This window comes from Falco rusticolus, chromosome Z (genome assembly GCF_015220075.1).
Source record: "Falco rusticolus isolate bFalRus1 chromosome Z, bFalRus1.pri, whole genome shotgun sequence".
Classification (NCBI taxonomy): Eukaryota; Metazoa; Chordata; class Aves; order Falconiformes; family Falconidae; genus Falco; species Falco rusticolus.
Genome location: NC_051210.1, coordinates 29871150 through 29888781, shown reverse-complemented (window position 1 = coordinate 29888781; position 17632 = coordinate 29871150). Strand labels below are relative to the sequence as shown.

The window sequence follows — 17632 nt, the reverse complement described above, 5'->3', positions numbered from 1 at the left end:
GAGGCTGTTTCCTCTTGGCCTGTCACTTGGTTTCTGGGAGAAGAGACCTACCCCCACCTGCCTGCAGCTTCTTGTCAGGCAGTTGTAGAGAGTAATAAGGTCCCCACTGATTCTCTTTTTCTCCAGAATAAACAACCCCAGTTCCCTCAGATGTTCCTCATCAGATTTGTGCTCCAGACCCTTCACGAGTTTTGTTACCCTCTCTGGACATGCTCCAGCACCTCTACATCCCTCTTGAAGTGAGGGGCTCAAAACTGACCATGGTATTCAAGGTGACACCTCACCAGTGCTGAGTACAGGGGGATAATCACTTCCCTTGTCCTGCTGGCCACACCATTTCTGATACAAGCCAGGATGCTGTTGGCCTTCTTGGCCACCTGGGCACACTGCTGGCTCACATTCAGCTGGCTGTCAACCAGCACCCCCAGGCCCTTTCCCACCAGGCAGCTTTCCAGCCACTCCACCCCAAGCCTGTAGCGCTGTGTGGGGTTGGTGTGACCCAAGTGCAGGGCCCAGCACTTCTCCTTGTTGAACCTCATACAATTGGCCTTGGCCCATCGATCCAGCCTGTTCAGATCCCTCTTGCAGAGCCTTCCTGCCCTCCAGCAGATCAACACTCGTGCTCAACTTGATGTCATCTGCAAACTGACTGAGAGTGCACTCAATCCCCTCATCCAGATTGTCAATAAAGGTATTAAGCAGGACTGTCCCCAATACTGAACCCTGGGGAACACCACTTGTGACCAGCTGACAGCTGGATGTAACAGCATTTACCAGCACTCTTTGTGCTTAGCTGTCCAGCCAGCTTTTAACCCAGTCTAGACTACACCCATCCAAGCTGCGAGCAGCCATGTTTCAAGCCAGTTACCTCTTACAAATTTCTTTGTTTGTTTCTAATTAAAAGGTTAGCAAACACAGTGAGTATTTGCCAGAACACAAGGAACTTCCAAGTTTCTCTGAATCCTGAACTGAATTTAACTACTCAGAGACTGTCACAGATATAATCACGGCTTGTACCAGGGAATCCTGGTACAAACTTGAACGTGGAATGATAATAATGGGGAATGGTGGATAACTGGAGTTGTTCTCCTACTGTTCTTATATAATCAATGCTGTCAAGGAAGGATTCCTTCTTGCTTATATTCAATGCCCTGTACAATGGCACCCTGCAACTGTGTGTACACACTAGTGCAGGGGTCCTCACACTTTTTAACCAGGGGGCTGGCGCGGATGCAGTGGCAGGCAGCCATCTGCGGCTGCTTCGTTTCCCCCCCAACCCCCGGCGGGGTGGGTCTGTAAATACCGGAGGCTGGATTGAGGACCCTGGGGGGCCGTATCCAGCCCGCAGGCTGTAGTTTGAGGACCCCTGCACTAGCGGGAGGTACATAGAGGTCACCTTCTCAGAAAGGCTAGCAGTTTAGCAAAGCCAGCCTGGTGTTTTTTCTGTGTGGCAATGAACATATCTAACAGATGGAGAGGGAGAGGAAATGTACTCTTAGCACAGAGTGGTGCTTCAAAGGGTGCAATGGGCCTTCTGGAAGGAGATATCTGCTGGAACTGAGATTGTGAGCAGGCTCCATCAGCTGTGGTCCATGGTGCAGTACACCTAGAGGCAGTACAGGGTACCCTGTCAACATATGAATAAGGTCCTGTGCTTACCACTGGAAGCTCCAAAGCTTGCCCCATGCATGAAGGAGCTAATTCTCTCCCCATCCTAGGTGAGGATGCAATTTCTGCCAAAGATCACCACGCTTTCTCATTCAAGCCAAGGCCAGGTCTTTCTGGGGGAGAACTGCATATACATTGCCCCAGTGCAAATTGTTAAATTCTGTTGTGAGTCCAGTTTGTCACCAAATTACCATGCCATCACTAGCAGAGAGAACAAAAGCTCACTGGACTAAAGTCTCTGATAGATTAACCCCTAGGTGTATGCTTCACTAGCAGTTCACACCAGCTCTTTCAGCACCACCATGTGGATATTAGCTCTGTAATCCAGAATGATGAGCTATGTAAATTCACAGGGTATCGTTTATGTTTTCTTCATCTTCACTGCTGGGCCCAAGAAGCACCTGGCTTTAAATAATGGCAAGTGCCAGAATCTAGGCAGATGGTTGCACTGAAGAAGAAAGGCAAGAGTTTTATTGATGGGTAGCTGGAGTGCAGAGCCCTCGAACAAGATTTGCTGTTCCATTTTCACCTTTCCATGTTTGTCCTGGTAAGATGTCACCAGGAAGAATAGACCCCAGCATTTCTATGAAACACTGACAGCAGCTCTGGCCATACCAAATAGCATTAGCAAAGTGTCATTAGATTTATGATGTTACCCTGTATCAGCTGCACTATTAAAAAATGTAGGCTCCTAAGGAGTATATGAGAAAGGGATCCCCAACAGTGCCATACAGGTAGACAGGGGTGATTTACTGCTCTGTGCAGGGTGATAACATGGGTGTGAATCATCAGATGCCTTGACAAAGCAGCTAGATGGGAGCTTGCATGACAAGGAATACAGGTAAGAAAGAATTATCAGGGCAGAGGCCTGCCTGTCTTTCTCACATGGACTATGTATAGCATTCCTGACCCTGTGGGACTGACTAAACAAACAGGTCCTCTCTGTGCCTCCTCGGGGCACTGCAGCAGTCCTGGACTAGCCAAAAGGATACAAAGGATGCCAATGAGATCCTTCTGCTAGGCACCGCATACCGGATGAGGAATACCACATATCTGTTCCTGATGGATACATCTCCAACCAATGGTTCCTAAGCTCTCCTGTTAAGTGGTTTCAGACCCCTGTTAAGATTGAAGTAAAACAAAGAGAAATAACATCCTGACAGGAGGGTTCATGAACTGAGCGAAAAACCAAGACTGTAAGATAGCCCAGTGTCCATATCTGTGTATGCTAGCTATTGAGACAGAACAGAAAATTAACCATGAAAGTCAATATAAAAGCACAGCTTGGAGGAGATATGGAAAAGCATCTGAAATCATATGCAAGTGTGTCTTATATGCTTTCAAATTTCAGATGGCACTCAGACTACTTGAAATCAAGTATGGCCTTTCCCCTTGATGTCAGTCACATTTAAGGCCTTCTAGGGCCTTCAAAGCCCTCGAATTACACAACTGGCCTTTATCTTCTGTGGTATCTTGGTATCTCTGAATAATCCTTCCCAATGGAGAAAAAATTCCCTACAAAGGTGAATAGCACTTCCTTCTTACAAACTGTTTGAAATTATTAGAGTGTGAACTCCAAGCTGCACTTGGAGCAAATCTGGCTCATGTCATAACAGATAAGCTCAGCGATCAGCCTCGTATAGTGTCCCCCTGAACATCTGCATATCCCCTGATCCCCGAGGAACTTCTTTAAGCCCTGAAGTATCAAAGGCAGATTTTGGCACAGAGGGATACTTCTTTCATGTGTTGCTGAAACCAAATGTATCTCCAGGCTGGTAAGGAGACCATCTGCCTCACACTGTACAGAACAGACCTCGCAGCTCTGAGACACCTTCCGGAGACCGAAGCAGTAAGTGAGCAGCAAGACTATGCACTCCAGCTGAACCTGGGTGATGGGATTTTCAGAGGAGGAATGGGTATGCCTGCTCTCTCCTGCCATCAGGAAATATATTTACAGCATCAGCTTTCCACAGTGTCAGAGACAGGAACAAGAGCAGAATGCCAGCTGCTTTTTTACCTGGTGAAGTTGTCACACTTGAATGTGCAGATGGCAACAGTGTGAGGGCATGCTGCTCAGCTGCAGATGATGTGGTAATACAGCAAGAAGCCATGCTATACATCAAGTCCAAAGAGACAGAAGGTACTTCTCCTACCACTTGGAGTCCATGCATAAATCTAGTGCTAGGTTCCATCCACAGCTTCATCCCTGCTGCAGATATCTACCTAGAGACATCTACCTAGGAGTGTAATTTGAATGTACATATCTTCAGGGATTAAGACCTCTTATTGGATCCTTTCCCTCCCTGAACTTCATGGGAAGAGGAATTTTATTTTCCAGGTTGTCCTGTGCTGAACAGACTTGGTTTTGTTCTGTTTTCTGAGCTTTAATTAAAAGAAGAAAATAGATGAGGAAACAAATATGACACTGAGCCAATGCTACCTGGCTGTCATGTCCTTAACCTAAAGGATAACTTGGTTACCAATGACTGCATAGGATGGGTTGTTTTCAGCTGGAGTTTGGTCACCTGCTTTGCAAACTCTACCTGGATGACTTATTTGCCCTCCTGATGTCTCTGACGATTTATTAGAGAATCTGCAGGTGCATTAAAATTATAAATAATGTACAAGTGTCAATGTGTTTTATGTATTCACATAAAAAAACCCAAACACATTGTTAATTAACATGCTGTTAATGCATTTCCTGACTTTGGGCTTATTTTGGATTTAAAGCTTATTTCAAATCTTTTATAAATTGGATCATAACCTTTTCTTCTTACCATGAAATACATAACTTTTCATTGAATCACTTTTGCATTCCCTACTACCAGCCAAGGCTATTGCGAGATGACTGTCACCCAAAAGCTACTAAAACTAATGCTTGTCACTTAATCCCAGCTATAATTTCCAGCTAACCAACAAGGCAAAACAAAGAATTACTTTATCAACCCCAGCCTCTTTACAGCTGCTTTATTCCCAACTATAACACAACCAGTTATAATTGAGTTGCAGTTTAATCAACTAAGTGGGCCACCCCGTGAGGAAAAAGGAAAAAAAAAAAAAGAAAAAAGAAAAAAGAGTAAAAAGCAGAGAGAATCTAGGTCACTCTGTTCTTAAGACAACAAAATAGATAATTGCTTCACTCCAAAGCATCCACACTGCACTTGGGATATGATTGAGATCTTATGTAACTAATATCATCTCTGGCTTAGTCAGCCCCTCCCTAATTATGTGCCACAAATGCCTCTTCCATGCACATCCAGCACTGGAGATGTTAGATCTAACCCACCATTTTCAGACTGTGTGGAAACAGGAAATACCCCAACCCATAAGGTTGAGGAGATTTTTGTAAGTTTTTAAAAAGAAGGGGAAGAAAACCCCTGTGATTATTTTACTTGCAGCTGCAAGAAATTAGTAGAACTGCTACTGTAGAGTGACAGATCTCTGTCAAAACTGACATGTTTAGAACAGTTGAAACTTGTAAATTACATTATGCTGTATCAGAACAGTGCCTGTGAGGGCTCATGGCCCTGTTGTGCAAAATCAAGCCTCAGGTTTCACTGACCGTTCAGAGTTTGCCTCTTGTCAATTGCAGTCTTTCAATTAGGACTACTTTTTTAAGCACATAAAAAGGACCTAGTCTTCTACAGTACAAAGCACAATACACATTAAATCGAGTCCTAAATAAATATCAGGCAGATAACCATGTAAGAACTAGCAATAAGACAGCATGTCTATTAGTTGAAACAAAAAATAATTGGTATTCTTAACACAGAGTGGGCAATTCACGGTAGCTAGCTGGAGGTAAAACAACATTGAAGCTGACATATCCTGCATTTATCCCAGAGAGGGGATTCAAGATGTGAAGCAGAGTTACAGCTGTAGCGCTTTGCCTTCACTTTAGCCGCTGTGGAAGCAGAACATTCTTGTCTGTGGTGGTGATCGAGAGGATGCATTTTACCCATCTATTTTAAGCAACTCTTACAGCAGCTGCCAGCATAGCAGGAGCACATGTGCACTGTCTTGGAGCAGGGGAACTGAAGTCCAGGCAGAAGCAGTACCACCTGAGAAGTTTTACTAGGTAACAGTTAAAAGGCAAAACCAAAAGTCCCAATTGAATGTCTTAGCCAGGAGGCAAGTCATTGTCTCCATTAATGGAGAACTCGAGCCACATGACCAGAAAAGGGAGCACCTTGACATGGTGTTCAGAGAGATATGAATTGCACTGGGATGTCTGTCTGGCAGAGTGCTCGCTGGCAATACAAGAAGATGTACAGTCGGCAGACAGGGATGGCCGATTCGTCTTCTCTTCCAGCAGCCAATATCTTGCTATGGCAGTGATCTGGTGTCCTACCATCTGCGTGTGTGCCCTTGCAGAAGGTTTTGTTTGGGTAGGCACTCCTGAAGTAATCAGGTAGTTTTAAGGAGACTTTGGGTGGAAAGTTAACAGCCATGGGGGCAGAGCCTCTTAATGCTACAGGGGACATTTAAGCCCAAGGGATTCATACATCTACATATATGAATATAAAACATGTCTTTTTTCCTCAGTACTAAGATAGCATAAGGCACCTTCTTAAAGTGCCTTCCTAGGCAGAGATTTAAGCCACATCAAAATGTGAGCCTAAGTCCAGGATATTGCCAGGGTAGAAAGCAGGAGCATAAACTGAGTCTAGTAATCTGCCATCACAAATAAGACAGTAAATATTGGTATTGAAGAAGATAACAGCAATAGCTTGTTCTCAGACAACTGTTCAAAACTGGGAGAAAATTCCAGGGAAACACCTAATTCTGAAATCATTTATTTCTCAACTGTAGCATAAAACAAACAAATGAACAAATGTATTGAAAACAACTGCTTCCATCTGAACTGCAGGTCAAAGTCAGCATGGAGGGAATTTCAAGTTATGCAAAACTCAAAACCTCTGCCCGTGTTTAAACACCACAGGTAGAAAAATATCCACTGTAGCTGTGAGCTTGCTTTACTCAGAAGCAATCTGGTCAGCTAGTCTAGAAATTACTTTGCAAATCCACAAAGTCCTTTGAAATAAAATCACTTTCAATCTTATAGTTGATTTCAGATCATCCTTGAGGCAGTGAGATAATACAGCTGGTAGACCTCTCCTCCTCTCATACAGACATGAAAGGGCTAAAAAGTTTTCAGAAAAGGGAAAATTAACTACAGCTGTTTCAGCCTCACCCAGAGGGGCACGCTGCTAGTTCCCACTGAGCTGGGCCAGACCCCTGGGCATGTTGTAACACATATTGTAACAAACAAGCTAAGCCTCTTTTAAAGATGATTTTGTTATTATGGACAGTCTCACAAGTGCAGAGCCAAAGATGTCTGCTTTCTATAGAGGCACTCAGAACAGAAATTTCCTGACTCTCTGGCTCTATCTCTCTGGGCATGCACAATTACACTGATACATTATTTGAAACCGACCTGAGACTCAGCTTCCATTTCTCCCAGCTTCCCCCAACAGCAGGCTGCCCCAGCACTTCTCTTCTTCTAGCCACAAACACTTCTAATTCCTGGCTTGAGTATGCTCATGACCAATTTATTCATATTATTCTTTTACCAATATTGTCCTTCACTTTAAGTAGCTCATCCTTCACTGAAGTGTTTACCTCTCTCATGTATTTAGAGAAAGCAGTTGTGTCCCTTCTTAACCTTTTTCCTCATGATTTTAATGCATCTCCATGTAATTATAAATTTACTTTTTCATGCTCTTTTTAATCTGTCACTGTGCAGCTTGGCTGACATGGAACAGGAACTGCTGATATTTAATTTAGATTGTGCACTGAGAAAAACACCAAGGAGAAAGTTGCAATTGTCACAAGAAAAGTGTTCTAAATATACAGAATGAAAAAATATTAAAAAGACTGTCTATTTCTAACAGGGACTGAGGTTTTTCTAAACACTCTCCAAAGTTTTATTCCCAGCTAAAACTGTGCACAGGAGGAGCTATGTTGATATGCTGGCAGTTACCAAAACCTCTGAATATTTTCTCATTCTCCTCATTTTTTTTGTTTGGGTTTTTTAAATAAAAAGACTTTCATTTAATGAAAAAATACATCTGAAGGAAACCGCAAAGAGAAATTGGTTCATTCACAAAGAACAAAACATTGCACTCAGTAAGAGCCATACATCGATTCAAGGAAGAGTGGCATGCATCCACTTAACCACAGCATAAATTAGATGGCTGTCACAGATTAAAAATACATCTGTTTTGATATGATGTCTTAGTCTCATGCAGTCTTTCAGGTTTGTGATGAGTCTTTCTCTTCTTGGTTGCTGAGAAAAGGCAAACTGTGTATTTAAAAGCTTTTCATGAAAAAAAACATGTTTTAGTAAAACCTTTACAAAACCCTCTTGCAAATTAAAATTTTAATTAATACTTGCATTTTCAAGGAATTTAATGCACACGTACACTTAAGACAGGCACTGGAACAGGGACAAACCAGGCAGTCCCACACAGTTTCTGCCCCTTCACTGGGCATGCAGAGTCTTACACTGCATGCAATAACATGGTGGGAGGAAGGCAAAATGAACAAGAAAGTTTCATTGCCAATATTAAGTCAAGTACAAACATTCAAGTCCATTACGTGCACAAGTTCAACTCTGGCAAGCTGCTGAAAGCAGAACAAGGAGTGACAGAAGGCAAAAGGAATGCTATTCCCTTCCCATGAAAAGAAGGGCAGTGCTCAGATGCCTGTGAGTCATATGCAACTGTGTCCTGCTCTTGGGGTAATGGAGCCACATACTGCTTCCTATGCAAAGGGAACTGGGAGAGACACCAGAGAGCAACTCACCTTCCCAAGCATGCCCAAGGTTCTCCCACAGACAAGGCCAGCAGCTGAGATTATTTCCCAGTTACCTTAAACCAAAGGTTCAAACTTCTTTTCTGCTGGTCAGCTTTGCCTGTGCTTACCAGGAAAAAGGAAGAGGTGGATCCAGGGACACAGAACCATGGCACTCCAGCTGTCTGCCAGCCTAAGCATTGGCACACATATCTTTGCCATCCCTTTTCCTTTAATTGTTGTCTGCCTCCCTCTTCATTGCTCCTATTCTCTACAGAGACAAAGAGTTATCAAAACAGCTGCACCATTCCAGACTTAGGGTTTTTTATTTCTTTCCTTATTTTCTACAGAAGATAATTCACAGCTCTTTGAATCCTGAATTTCTGTTTGTGTTGCACGTTTGACATTCCTTCAAGGTCACTATCACTGCAAATAAGCCACAAGACTCAAATCATCCTGCAAAACCGTAAGTAGCTGCTAAGCAGCTTCATTCCTGTAGGTAACGAGAAATTCAAATTGTAAAAAGATGCACATCAAAGTTAGTGATTAAATTTATTGTTTGTACTAATGCATTGCTGCAGTGACATCATCCACCCAATTTGAAATCAACTCATTTAAAACTGTATGTGTGTAAAAAAACTAATAAATTCTTGAATTGCAGACCATGATCAATTTGTCCCTAATAGAGAGACACAATTTGTTTGAAGTATTTTGTTTGCAATATGCACCATGATCTGTAGGAGTGTTAGGAAGATCACTAGTAACCTTTGCCATGTCTGTATCTGCAGCTGTTACCCTTTAGCAAACCACACTGACGATCTGCTCAGCAACCTGTAGAAATTCTCAGCAAAGCCTTACACCCTTTGAGACATGTCATCCAGCCACTAAAGCCAATCTGCAAGAAACAGAACTGCCTGTATCCAAGCTCTCACAATCAAGCTGTTGGGGGGAAAATAAGATGCCAACCAACATAGTTCTCAAAGCCATAACTTAGCAGATGCTTACAGTTCTGTGTAGCCTTGAGCGAGCACTTGATTTCAGCACATGCAATGACTATACAAAGGCAGTGCAGAGTTGCAAGTTCTCAAACAGGAGTACCCAAGGCTAAGGCAGAGTGTTCTCTGTCCCACCACTGAAAGAGGAGAGTCAGAGAACCTGGAAGAGCCACAGCATGCTACATCTCCAGCTATTGGAAGTGGGAGTATAAATCCTGCAGCTTTGAGGGACTAATATCCAATAGTCACCACTTTATGAACTATATCCATTTTCCAAGGGCCTGAAAAACAATGGATTCCCACCCTAGAAAATACTAGAACCTGTATCCGTCAGCCTCAGCACCAGCCTCTCTTTCCTTTGAGCACTATCATGTCAGGTTTGAAGAAGTGACCATGGTATTCAAGCAGAAGAGCATGCATTTTCATGCAGCTCTCTGACCTGAGACAAGCCAGTGGCCACACACTGGAGATCTGTCCCTTTCTTTATGCCAGCCTTTCCTGTTTACTAGCACTTCTTTTCCAGGCCTCTTCAACAATCTGGTGACCTTCAAAATCTGCTGGAGGATTTCTGTTCTCCATGCAGCTTCCAGAGAATTCATACTGCAATTTTCCATGCAAATATCTTCCTGCTGTTGGCCTTGGAGGTGCTCCAAAATGAGACAGTCATTCCTGTCCTCCACAAGGGCAGGGTGCCTCTCTTCCCTTAAGAATGGAGAACCTCTGCAGATATAAATTAGATCATTTGGAGCCCTGTACATTACTGCAGCACTAACAAACACAAGCAGTCCATTCACTCTCAACTTATCTCAGCAAGATTTCTAAACCCGTGTGGTCTGCACGTATTTGATTTCATAGCTTTATCTTCACTTCTGATCGAAGCACGAAGCTCTCCCATGTATACCAGCATTCAAATATACCTGCCTTCTTTCATGGCTGTCCTTTTGCCAGCACATGAGCGAGTGAATAGGTCTCCACAGCTAACAGCTGAACTACAGTCTGAACTTCCCTGTCTCTGAGGACCAACACAAAGGCAAACCAGCAGCTTACATTTTCAGAGTCTCATTTCACCAGGAAGGTCTGAATAAGTGTAATGCATAATGCACTAGTCTCCTGCCCAGCTCTAAATCCACTGCTGCAGGTAGTGTTTTCTGTCAACACAGGACAACAAAACTCAGCATTGAAAAATGCTATTTGTGCCAAAAGTATGTAGCTGGCAAGAAACCATAATTTTTCTCTACTCTACCCCCCTTGAGAACCAACTTCAATTATGAAAGACACAAAAAAAAAAGCCAGAAATACTCAGGTGTACAACAACAGATGTCAAAATGAAAAGTATGCAGAATTTCCTTTGAAGTGAACAAAGAATCAAAGAGAAGCATCTTTTGTTCTGTCATGAAGGAATCCTAGACAAACTCCTTAGTGCATGTGAAACTTCCTTATTTCTTCCTCTCTCTCCTCTCCAAGAGGGAAAACTTCCTGCTTATCCATGCCATTCTATTCCAAGCAGGCTCCTGGCAAGCAGATGCTCAGCAGGAGAAATCTTAGTTAAGCTCTTTGTGGCATACCTTTACAATCAGCAGGCTGAAGGTTGCTCATTTCCTCCAACAATACTAAATAAGCATACTGCTCTCAGCACCTGCTTACGAATAAGGCAAACATAAGTAAGATCCCAGCAGACACAAGTGAGAGTATTTGTAGGGTTCCAACAACAGGCCCAACAGAGGCAAACAAACATAAAATGAAGGTTTCTCAAGAAAGGCACAGGAAGAAAGGACCTGGCCAGTTTTCCTCCTTCTGGTTTGGATCATGGATGAAATAAATCAGCTGACCCTCAATGTAGTTGTTTCACTGGTATCATCTCCACGATCAACAATTTGCTTCCTTGGAAGATATCTTGCTCCTTGGCTTTAATGGGAATTCCTGAAGAACAAACTAAGCACTATAGGCTTCCATTGGAAGATCTGGCATCAAATAAATTAACAAGGAAAATCCAAGGCTGATATAGATTAATCAGCCTTGAACAGCTATAGAACCTATGTTAGTTTTGTTTTTCTGGAAGCACTAAGACACCTCCATGGGATTTTCCTTTCTATCCTTGTCTTGGCAACAGATATCAAGACTGCACTCAATCCAATTTCTTGAAGAAAATAGCTTTGCCAGCAGCATGCATTAGGAAAAAAAAAAAAAAAAGGCCTATAAAACCATTCCTTGTGAAAAATGTATCCATCAGACACCAACACTACCTCTTCATCTTCAAAATGTCATTAAAATGCATATACTCAAAGCATGAGACAAGGAAAAAGGGATCCAGAAGAACATCAAGAACACAACCATACTACAAACAGGCTGCAGAATTCATCTTATACTCTTACTCAAAAATTTATAGAATAGAATAGCCTAGAATAGTATAGTTCAGTGGAAGGGACCTACAATGATCATCTAGTCCAACTGCCTGACCACAAGCTAAAGCCTGTTACTAAGGGCATTGTCCAAACACCTCAAATACTGACATGGGTGGCATAGGGTATCAACCACCTCTCTACAAAGCCTGTTTCAGTGTTTGACTGCCCCCCCAGTAAAGAAGTCTGAACCTCCCCTAATGAAGCTTTGAGCCATTCCCATGCATCCTGTCACTGGACCCCAGGGTGACGGGATCAGCACCTCCCTCTCCACTTCCCCCCCTCAGGCAGCTGTAGGGAGCAATGGGGTTACCCTCAGCCTCCTTCTCTCCAAACTAGACAAACCAAGTCCTTTGCTGCTCCTCACAGGGCATGCCTTTCAGCCCTTCCACCAGCTTTGTTGCCCTCCTCTGGACGCATTCAAGTACCTTAACATCCTTTTTAAATTGTGGGGCCCAGAACTGCACAACATATAGGCAGATGTTATCTGAGAACAAAGGTAGCTAGGCTCGCAAGATCTACCACATGCTACAGTGGGCTGGAGACCTCTGTCTCATCTCAGATTCTTAAGTCTTTGTGATTTGGAAGCACCTGACTGCAAAATGAAAGACCTTACGTGTCACAGGTTTCAAGGATTACAAGCTAAAGAGACCCCAGAAGTACACCAGTGCTATTTGTTGGCAGTGCAACTTGCTGTTCTGCATTACAGTTTCTGTACTGCTCCAGGACTTCACACATTAACATAACCAGAGGAGCACAGTCTAGCTGATGCATGAGGTCCCAGAACAGGAGAGAGGCTCAGCAGAGAACTGCAAATGTGAGAAACAAGAGGCTGAATTGGAGAAGGAAGAAGCAGAAAACACTGGTTATTTCACTGTCTGTTCCATCCTGGACAGGTCTGTATTTCCTCTAACTGCAATCAGTCTCACTGAATGCCCCAGGGAAAATCAAGGATGTAATCCTCACATCACAAGCAAGTAAAATGAAGCAAATGCAGCAGCAAAATACACACTCCGTAAGTCACACAGAAGGCCACTGCTAAGATGTTGTTAAACACTGGTACTGTTTCCATTCAGGCTTGTCTAGCATTCACACACACATCTTCACTAATGTAAGCTTAGCACAGGGGCTGCTTTTTCAGAGCTTACGGATAGTGACTTATATCCCGTTGTCTTCAGGAGGGTTTAAATCACTGCCTACCTTCAAGGACAAGGGGACTCCCTCTGGACTGTGTTTGTCGTATACCTCACTGAACCAAAGCTGCCAGTAAGGGACATTAAGTAGGCAGTCCCCCCCTGCTGACATATTCCAGATGGCAATCTGGTTGCATTTGCCTTCTGCCTACAGTATTTCAAGAATACTTATGAACAAAAACAAGTCTCCGCTGAATCTTGACAGATAAAGAAGTGAATGCCAAGCAGCAGTCCTCACTCTAAGCTGCTGTCAATACAACAGAAAATCATGCCTGTAATATAGCACAGTGATTAACTATCCAGAAACTCTAACATACCCTTCCTCCTGATGGGGTTTGCATTGTGCAATGAGTTCAAGGGGTAGCAGAAAGAAGAAATTTAGACAGTACCATTCATATGCATAATTATTGATTATTTATATATGATTATTTATATAATTATATATTATGATTATTTATGAAATTAATTACATGATTTATCCACAGGCTGATACTAGGAAAAGTCACTATTTAAGGCAGGCATCCCAGCTAGACATTTCTTCTATGCATGGTAATAAAAGAAGCACATCAAAAGGGGCTTGCACAACACCATGTAGTACAGAATCAGAGCTATTGTGTGTTCTGTATATCCATAACTTCACAGCATTTTGGCCTGCACAATGCTAGTTTCTGCTGTAAGAAATCTGTCTCTTCAACCACATCATGATCCCACCTCAGACAAATCCCTTGCACCTTCCCATGGGCTTTCTCCTTCTCCTTTTCCGTATGAAAATGGCTAAGACCCTTGGGCCCTCAAGTATCCCAGTAACAGGATGACAGCCAGCAGAACTTTTGTACCATTCAAAAAATCCCAAGCAGACAGCAGAATTAATTCAGAGGTGTTCTGAGAAAAGCCACATTAAACTAAAATAATGAAAACCACAAGAAAATCTCCCTGAAAGTAGGAATAATTTAAAAGCTTACTAGCAGATCACACCTTGCATCCTAGCCAAAGCAAGCCTGTCACCCACCAGAACTTTAATGCTTTACTCAGTTTGGGCATTTGCCTTTGGATGTCAGAACTGGCAGACAAAAAAAGGTTCTGGCTCCATAATTAAGGAAACAAACTGTAACCTTTAGTCCTTGGTTTGCTGCGCCAGTGTGGCCAGATGGCATGCTTGCATCAGCTTGAGCTTTAGCTCCAGTGGGAAACAAGTATCCAAAACCACCTTTACTTTCCATGTTATATTTGCTCTGAGATATCTTGTTTATCCTCTTTGAAACTATTTCTGATTTAAAAATAAGTCTCCATGAATTAACATTTCCTGGATTTTATCACTCTGCAGTGACTTCTTTATTGAGTAAGCGGGCAAGTTCCAGACACATTAAGTCATCTGGGAGAAGAGCTGGTGACCTGGGCAGCATCTTGATAGATATCACCAAAAGATGCTTCTTGAATTTGCCTTCTCATCAACTGCTGTTATAACGCAAACCCTGACCCTGGCATGCAACGTTATGTTAGAATGAAAGTCTGCCCGGAGTGAATGCTGTTAAGCATCAGCAGACAGTTTCCAACTCAGGTTAGTCACTAAGCTGCAAGAAAAGGCATGCATCTCAACTGTTACTCCTCTGCTGCAACCTTCCTCCCCCTGCCTCTAACTGCAGTCTTTAAGCAGTTATTTCCCTTTAGTGGATTCAGTGATCTCCAGCTGCAGTGGCTGTATTTCCAGTTTGCAGGTAAACTTTCTCATTTCTGTGCAAGCAACCTTATATCACTGTAGCAAACTGCAAAACCTGCTCTTCTCAAATCTATTTGTCCTTCAGAAGAGGCACTGAAGAGTAACACTACTACCATAAAGAATGTTAGCTTCTCACATAGTTATCTTCATATCTTGCTATTTTGTGCAATCAAATTAGACTCTTTCTTCTTTAGTTCAATCTTCCCATTCAGAACAGCCCAACTAAAACTTGGGTTGCTTTTTCTGTTCTTAACTGTGAGAATTTTTCTCCTTTGGTGAAAAAAAGAGACACACACACAAGAGTTCCTTTGCTTTCAGAGATGAAAATCACATTTCCATGCCATGGGAGGGAGTCCTGCAGTAAATGCTGAAGCCGCATAAGACACCAATAACACTATGCATGAAACATTCTTACATTCCCATGATTCTACAGTTTCATCAAAGGAAAATGAACACATAAGATAATAGTACAAAAGAGAATGAGCAGAACCACCTCACTGACTTCTTCTGATGACAACTATTCCAGTTCCCAATAGTAGGCAGCATTCAGTATAGTCTCAGTGACAGCCTTGTTTTGACTGAATGTTCAGGTCAAGCAGCCCAGAAAGGCAGCACAACTGTGGCAGAACGAACGAATCTCATTCCCAAATACTTTTGTACTGTTTTCAATTTCTCCCCCTCACACCACTGCCTTTTCTATTTGCCACCATTAAAACAATTCATCACACATGGAAGGAAATGTATTGAAACCATGTAAGAAGTTGCCATCATATCCTGGGGAGCGGGGGGAAGGATTCTTTATTACTGTTTCCCTGCATATTGCAGCAATATTCATATTAAAAATAACTCTCCAAATACCAGATACAAACATTTCTGCACTGGCTGGTTTTTAGTAAAGGTCGGGCCAGCATTTGGGGGAAGGATGAAAAGGGGGCTCATACACATACACAAAATGCTACTCTTTCTTTGTGTTTGCTCCAGCTAAACCTGTCTGCAGCCTTTGTAATACCTGCCTCAGTAGCATTGCAATAAGTAAAGCAAAGACCTGTGCACTGTACAGCAGGATGTGCAGCCAGCTGGTAGGGTGCAAGATTAGGTATAACCCAGGGCCTGCACACTTTGTGTGGGAGGTCTCTCCCCTGACACGGGGCTTTGGTCTCTGCTTGATGCTGCCCTCTCCCGCTCAGATTCTTCAAAACACTTGGCTCTGGGATCATGAGCCAGTGAACAGATGTGCTCTTCCATGTTCCCAAACAGCTCTTCCAGCTACAGACCCTACCAGAGCCTCATAGCAGTCCATGCCCTCTCTTGCCAGGTGCACAGGGGAGGGAGGGCTGCAAGACTCTTCACGTGCCAATCACACTTACCTCCTAGAGCTTGTTTCATAACAAAATCCATGGTGATGGCTTAGGGGTGCTGCCCACCTTCACACCTCACATGCACCGAGACCAGGAATCCTTGGAGTGCAGCCTGCAAAGAAGCACAGTCAAAAGAGGAATGGTGCCTCCAGGAGCAGAAAAGGCTGCTGCCCGGTCTCGGCTCTCTCTCCAGCAGCTTTCCTCCCCTTGTCTGAGGGCAGGCAAGTTTCCCACCCCCCATCCCTGCCAGGACAAGGCACCTGGGGAGCAGAACTGTATGCTGGTGAACAGGGAACGGGCGGGAGGAGGAGGAGGTAAGGGGACACGGTGGTTCCCCCCCGGGCAGGGCAGGTGGCCGGGAGTGAGCCTGGGGGAGCAGTGAGGTGCTTCTCCCGGCTTGTCTCCTGCAGGCGGGCAGGAAGGCGTTAAACCTTTGAACTTTCTCGTTTCCCCGCCTGCCTCTCGCCCTCTCGGTTTTCGGAGAGCTAGCTCCGGAGCGGCAGCTCCGCTGGGGACAGCTGAGGGGGCATTTGAAGGTGAAGCGCTCCGCAAGTGCCCGTGCGGGCAAGCGGGGGAAGCCGGGAGACTCGGGTGCGGATGCAGCCGGGGCGGCTGGATGGAGAGCACGGATGCGCGACCAGCTCCCCCAGCCAGCCCCGCGGAACCCTCACCCGGGGAGCCCTCAGCGCAATGCCGGAGGGGGCTGCGCCTCCTCAGGAAAACCCGGGATGGCTCAAGGTTGAGACCGGGCGGCCCCAGGTGCAGACCCGCAGCCCCGCCGCGCAGGCTGCTGCTTCCCTCTGCTGGCCCCGGCCGCGGGGAGCGGCGGCTCGGCTCCGGGGCAGGCTGCCGCCCTCCGCCCGGTACCGGCTCTCGTACAGGATCACGGCCGCGCCGCGGGGCTGCGCGGCCCGCCAGCACCCGGAGGACGAGGGCGTCCTCCGTCCCTGAATGCCCGCACGCCGCCGCCCCGCCGCAAGCCGGCCGGCTCGGCCCGGCCCGCCCGCCCCGGCGCCGGTACCTCGCTCGGCGGCGGGCGCGGTGCTGAGCTGAGCCGGTCTGTGCTGTGCCGGGCCGGCGGCAGGTGGCTGCGGCTGCTCCGCTCCTCCCCGCTCCGCACAGCTCCTAGAGGCTCCGGCCGGCGCCCATGTGCCCGAGGGCTGCCGGGGAAGTTGCAGGTACGGGGTGGGAGAGAGAGAATTTGTCCAGAGCTTCTCCCTACTTTTCCCCCGCGCCCCTCTTTTTATCACAGGATTTCCGGACCATCCCACCAACACGGTCCCTCCTTCCTCCTCCCCTCGTTGCGGGAGCTAGGCTCTCTCCCTCCCCCTGCCTCCGGCTCCCCCGCCCCTTCCCTGCGCCGCCCTCGCCCCCCGATGCTCGCCACGGAGGAGGCCCCCTGCGGTCCCCAGCCCCTCGGATGGGTGCGTGTATTTTGCGTGCACGTCCCCCACCCCATCCCCAGCCGTCTGCAGCAGCCAGGTGTCCTTGCCCTTTGCCTGGGGGA

The 17632-nt window shown here is 45.2% G+C and overlaps 1 protein-coding gene across 1 annotated transcript in view; it reads right to left on the bottom strand.

The window, feature by feature from the left end:
* CPLX1 (complexin 1) overlaps nt 1–17387 on the bottom strand; it is a 115855-nt gene extending 98468 nt beyond the window's left edge. Inside the window, exons 1-2 of the mRNA XM_037374377.1 lie at nt 17147–17387; nt 16135–16237 (exon numbers count right to left, since the gene is read on the bottom strand). Coding sequence (XP_037230274.1) covers nt 16135–16165 — 31 coding nt within the window. The 5' untranslated portion in view covers nt 16166–16237; nt 17147–17387. The remainder of the gene's footprint in view (nt 1–16134; nt 16238–17146) is intronic.
* Between the last annotated feature and the right edge of the window lie 245 nt (nt 17388–17632).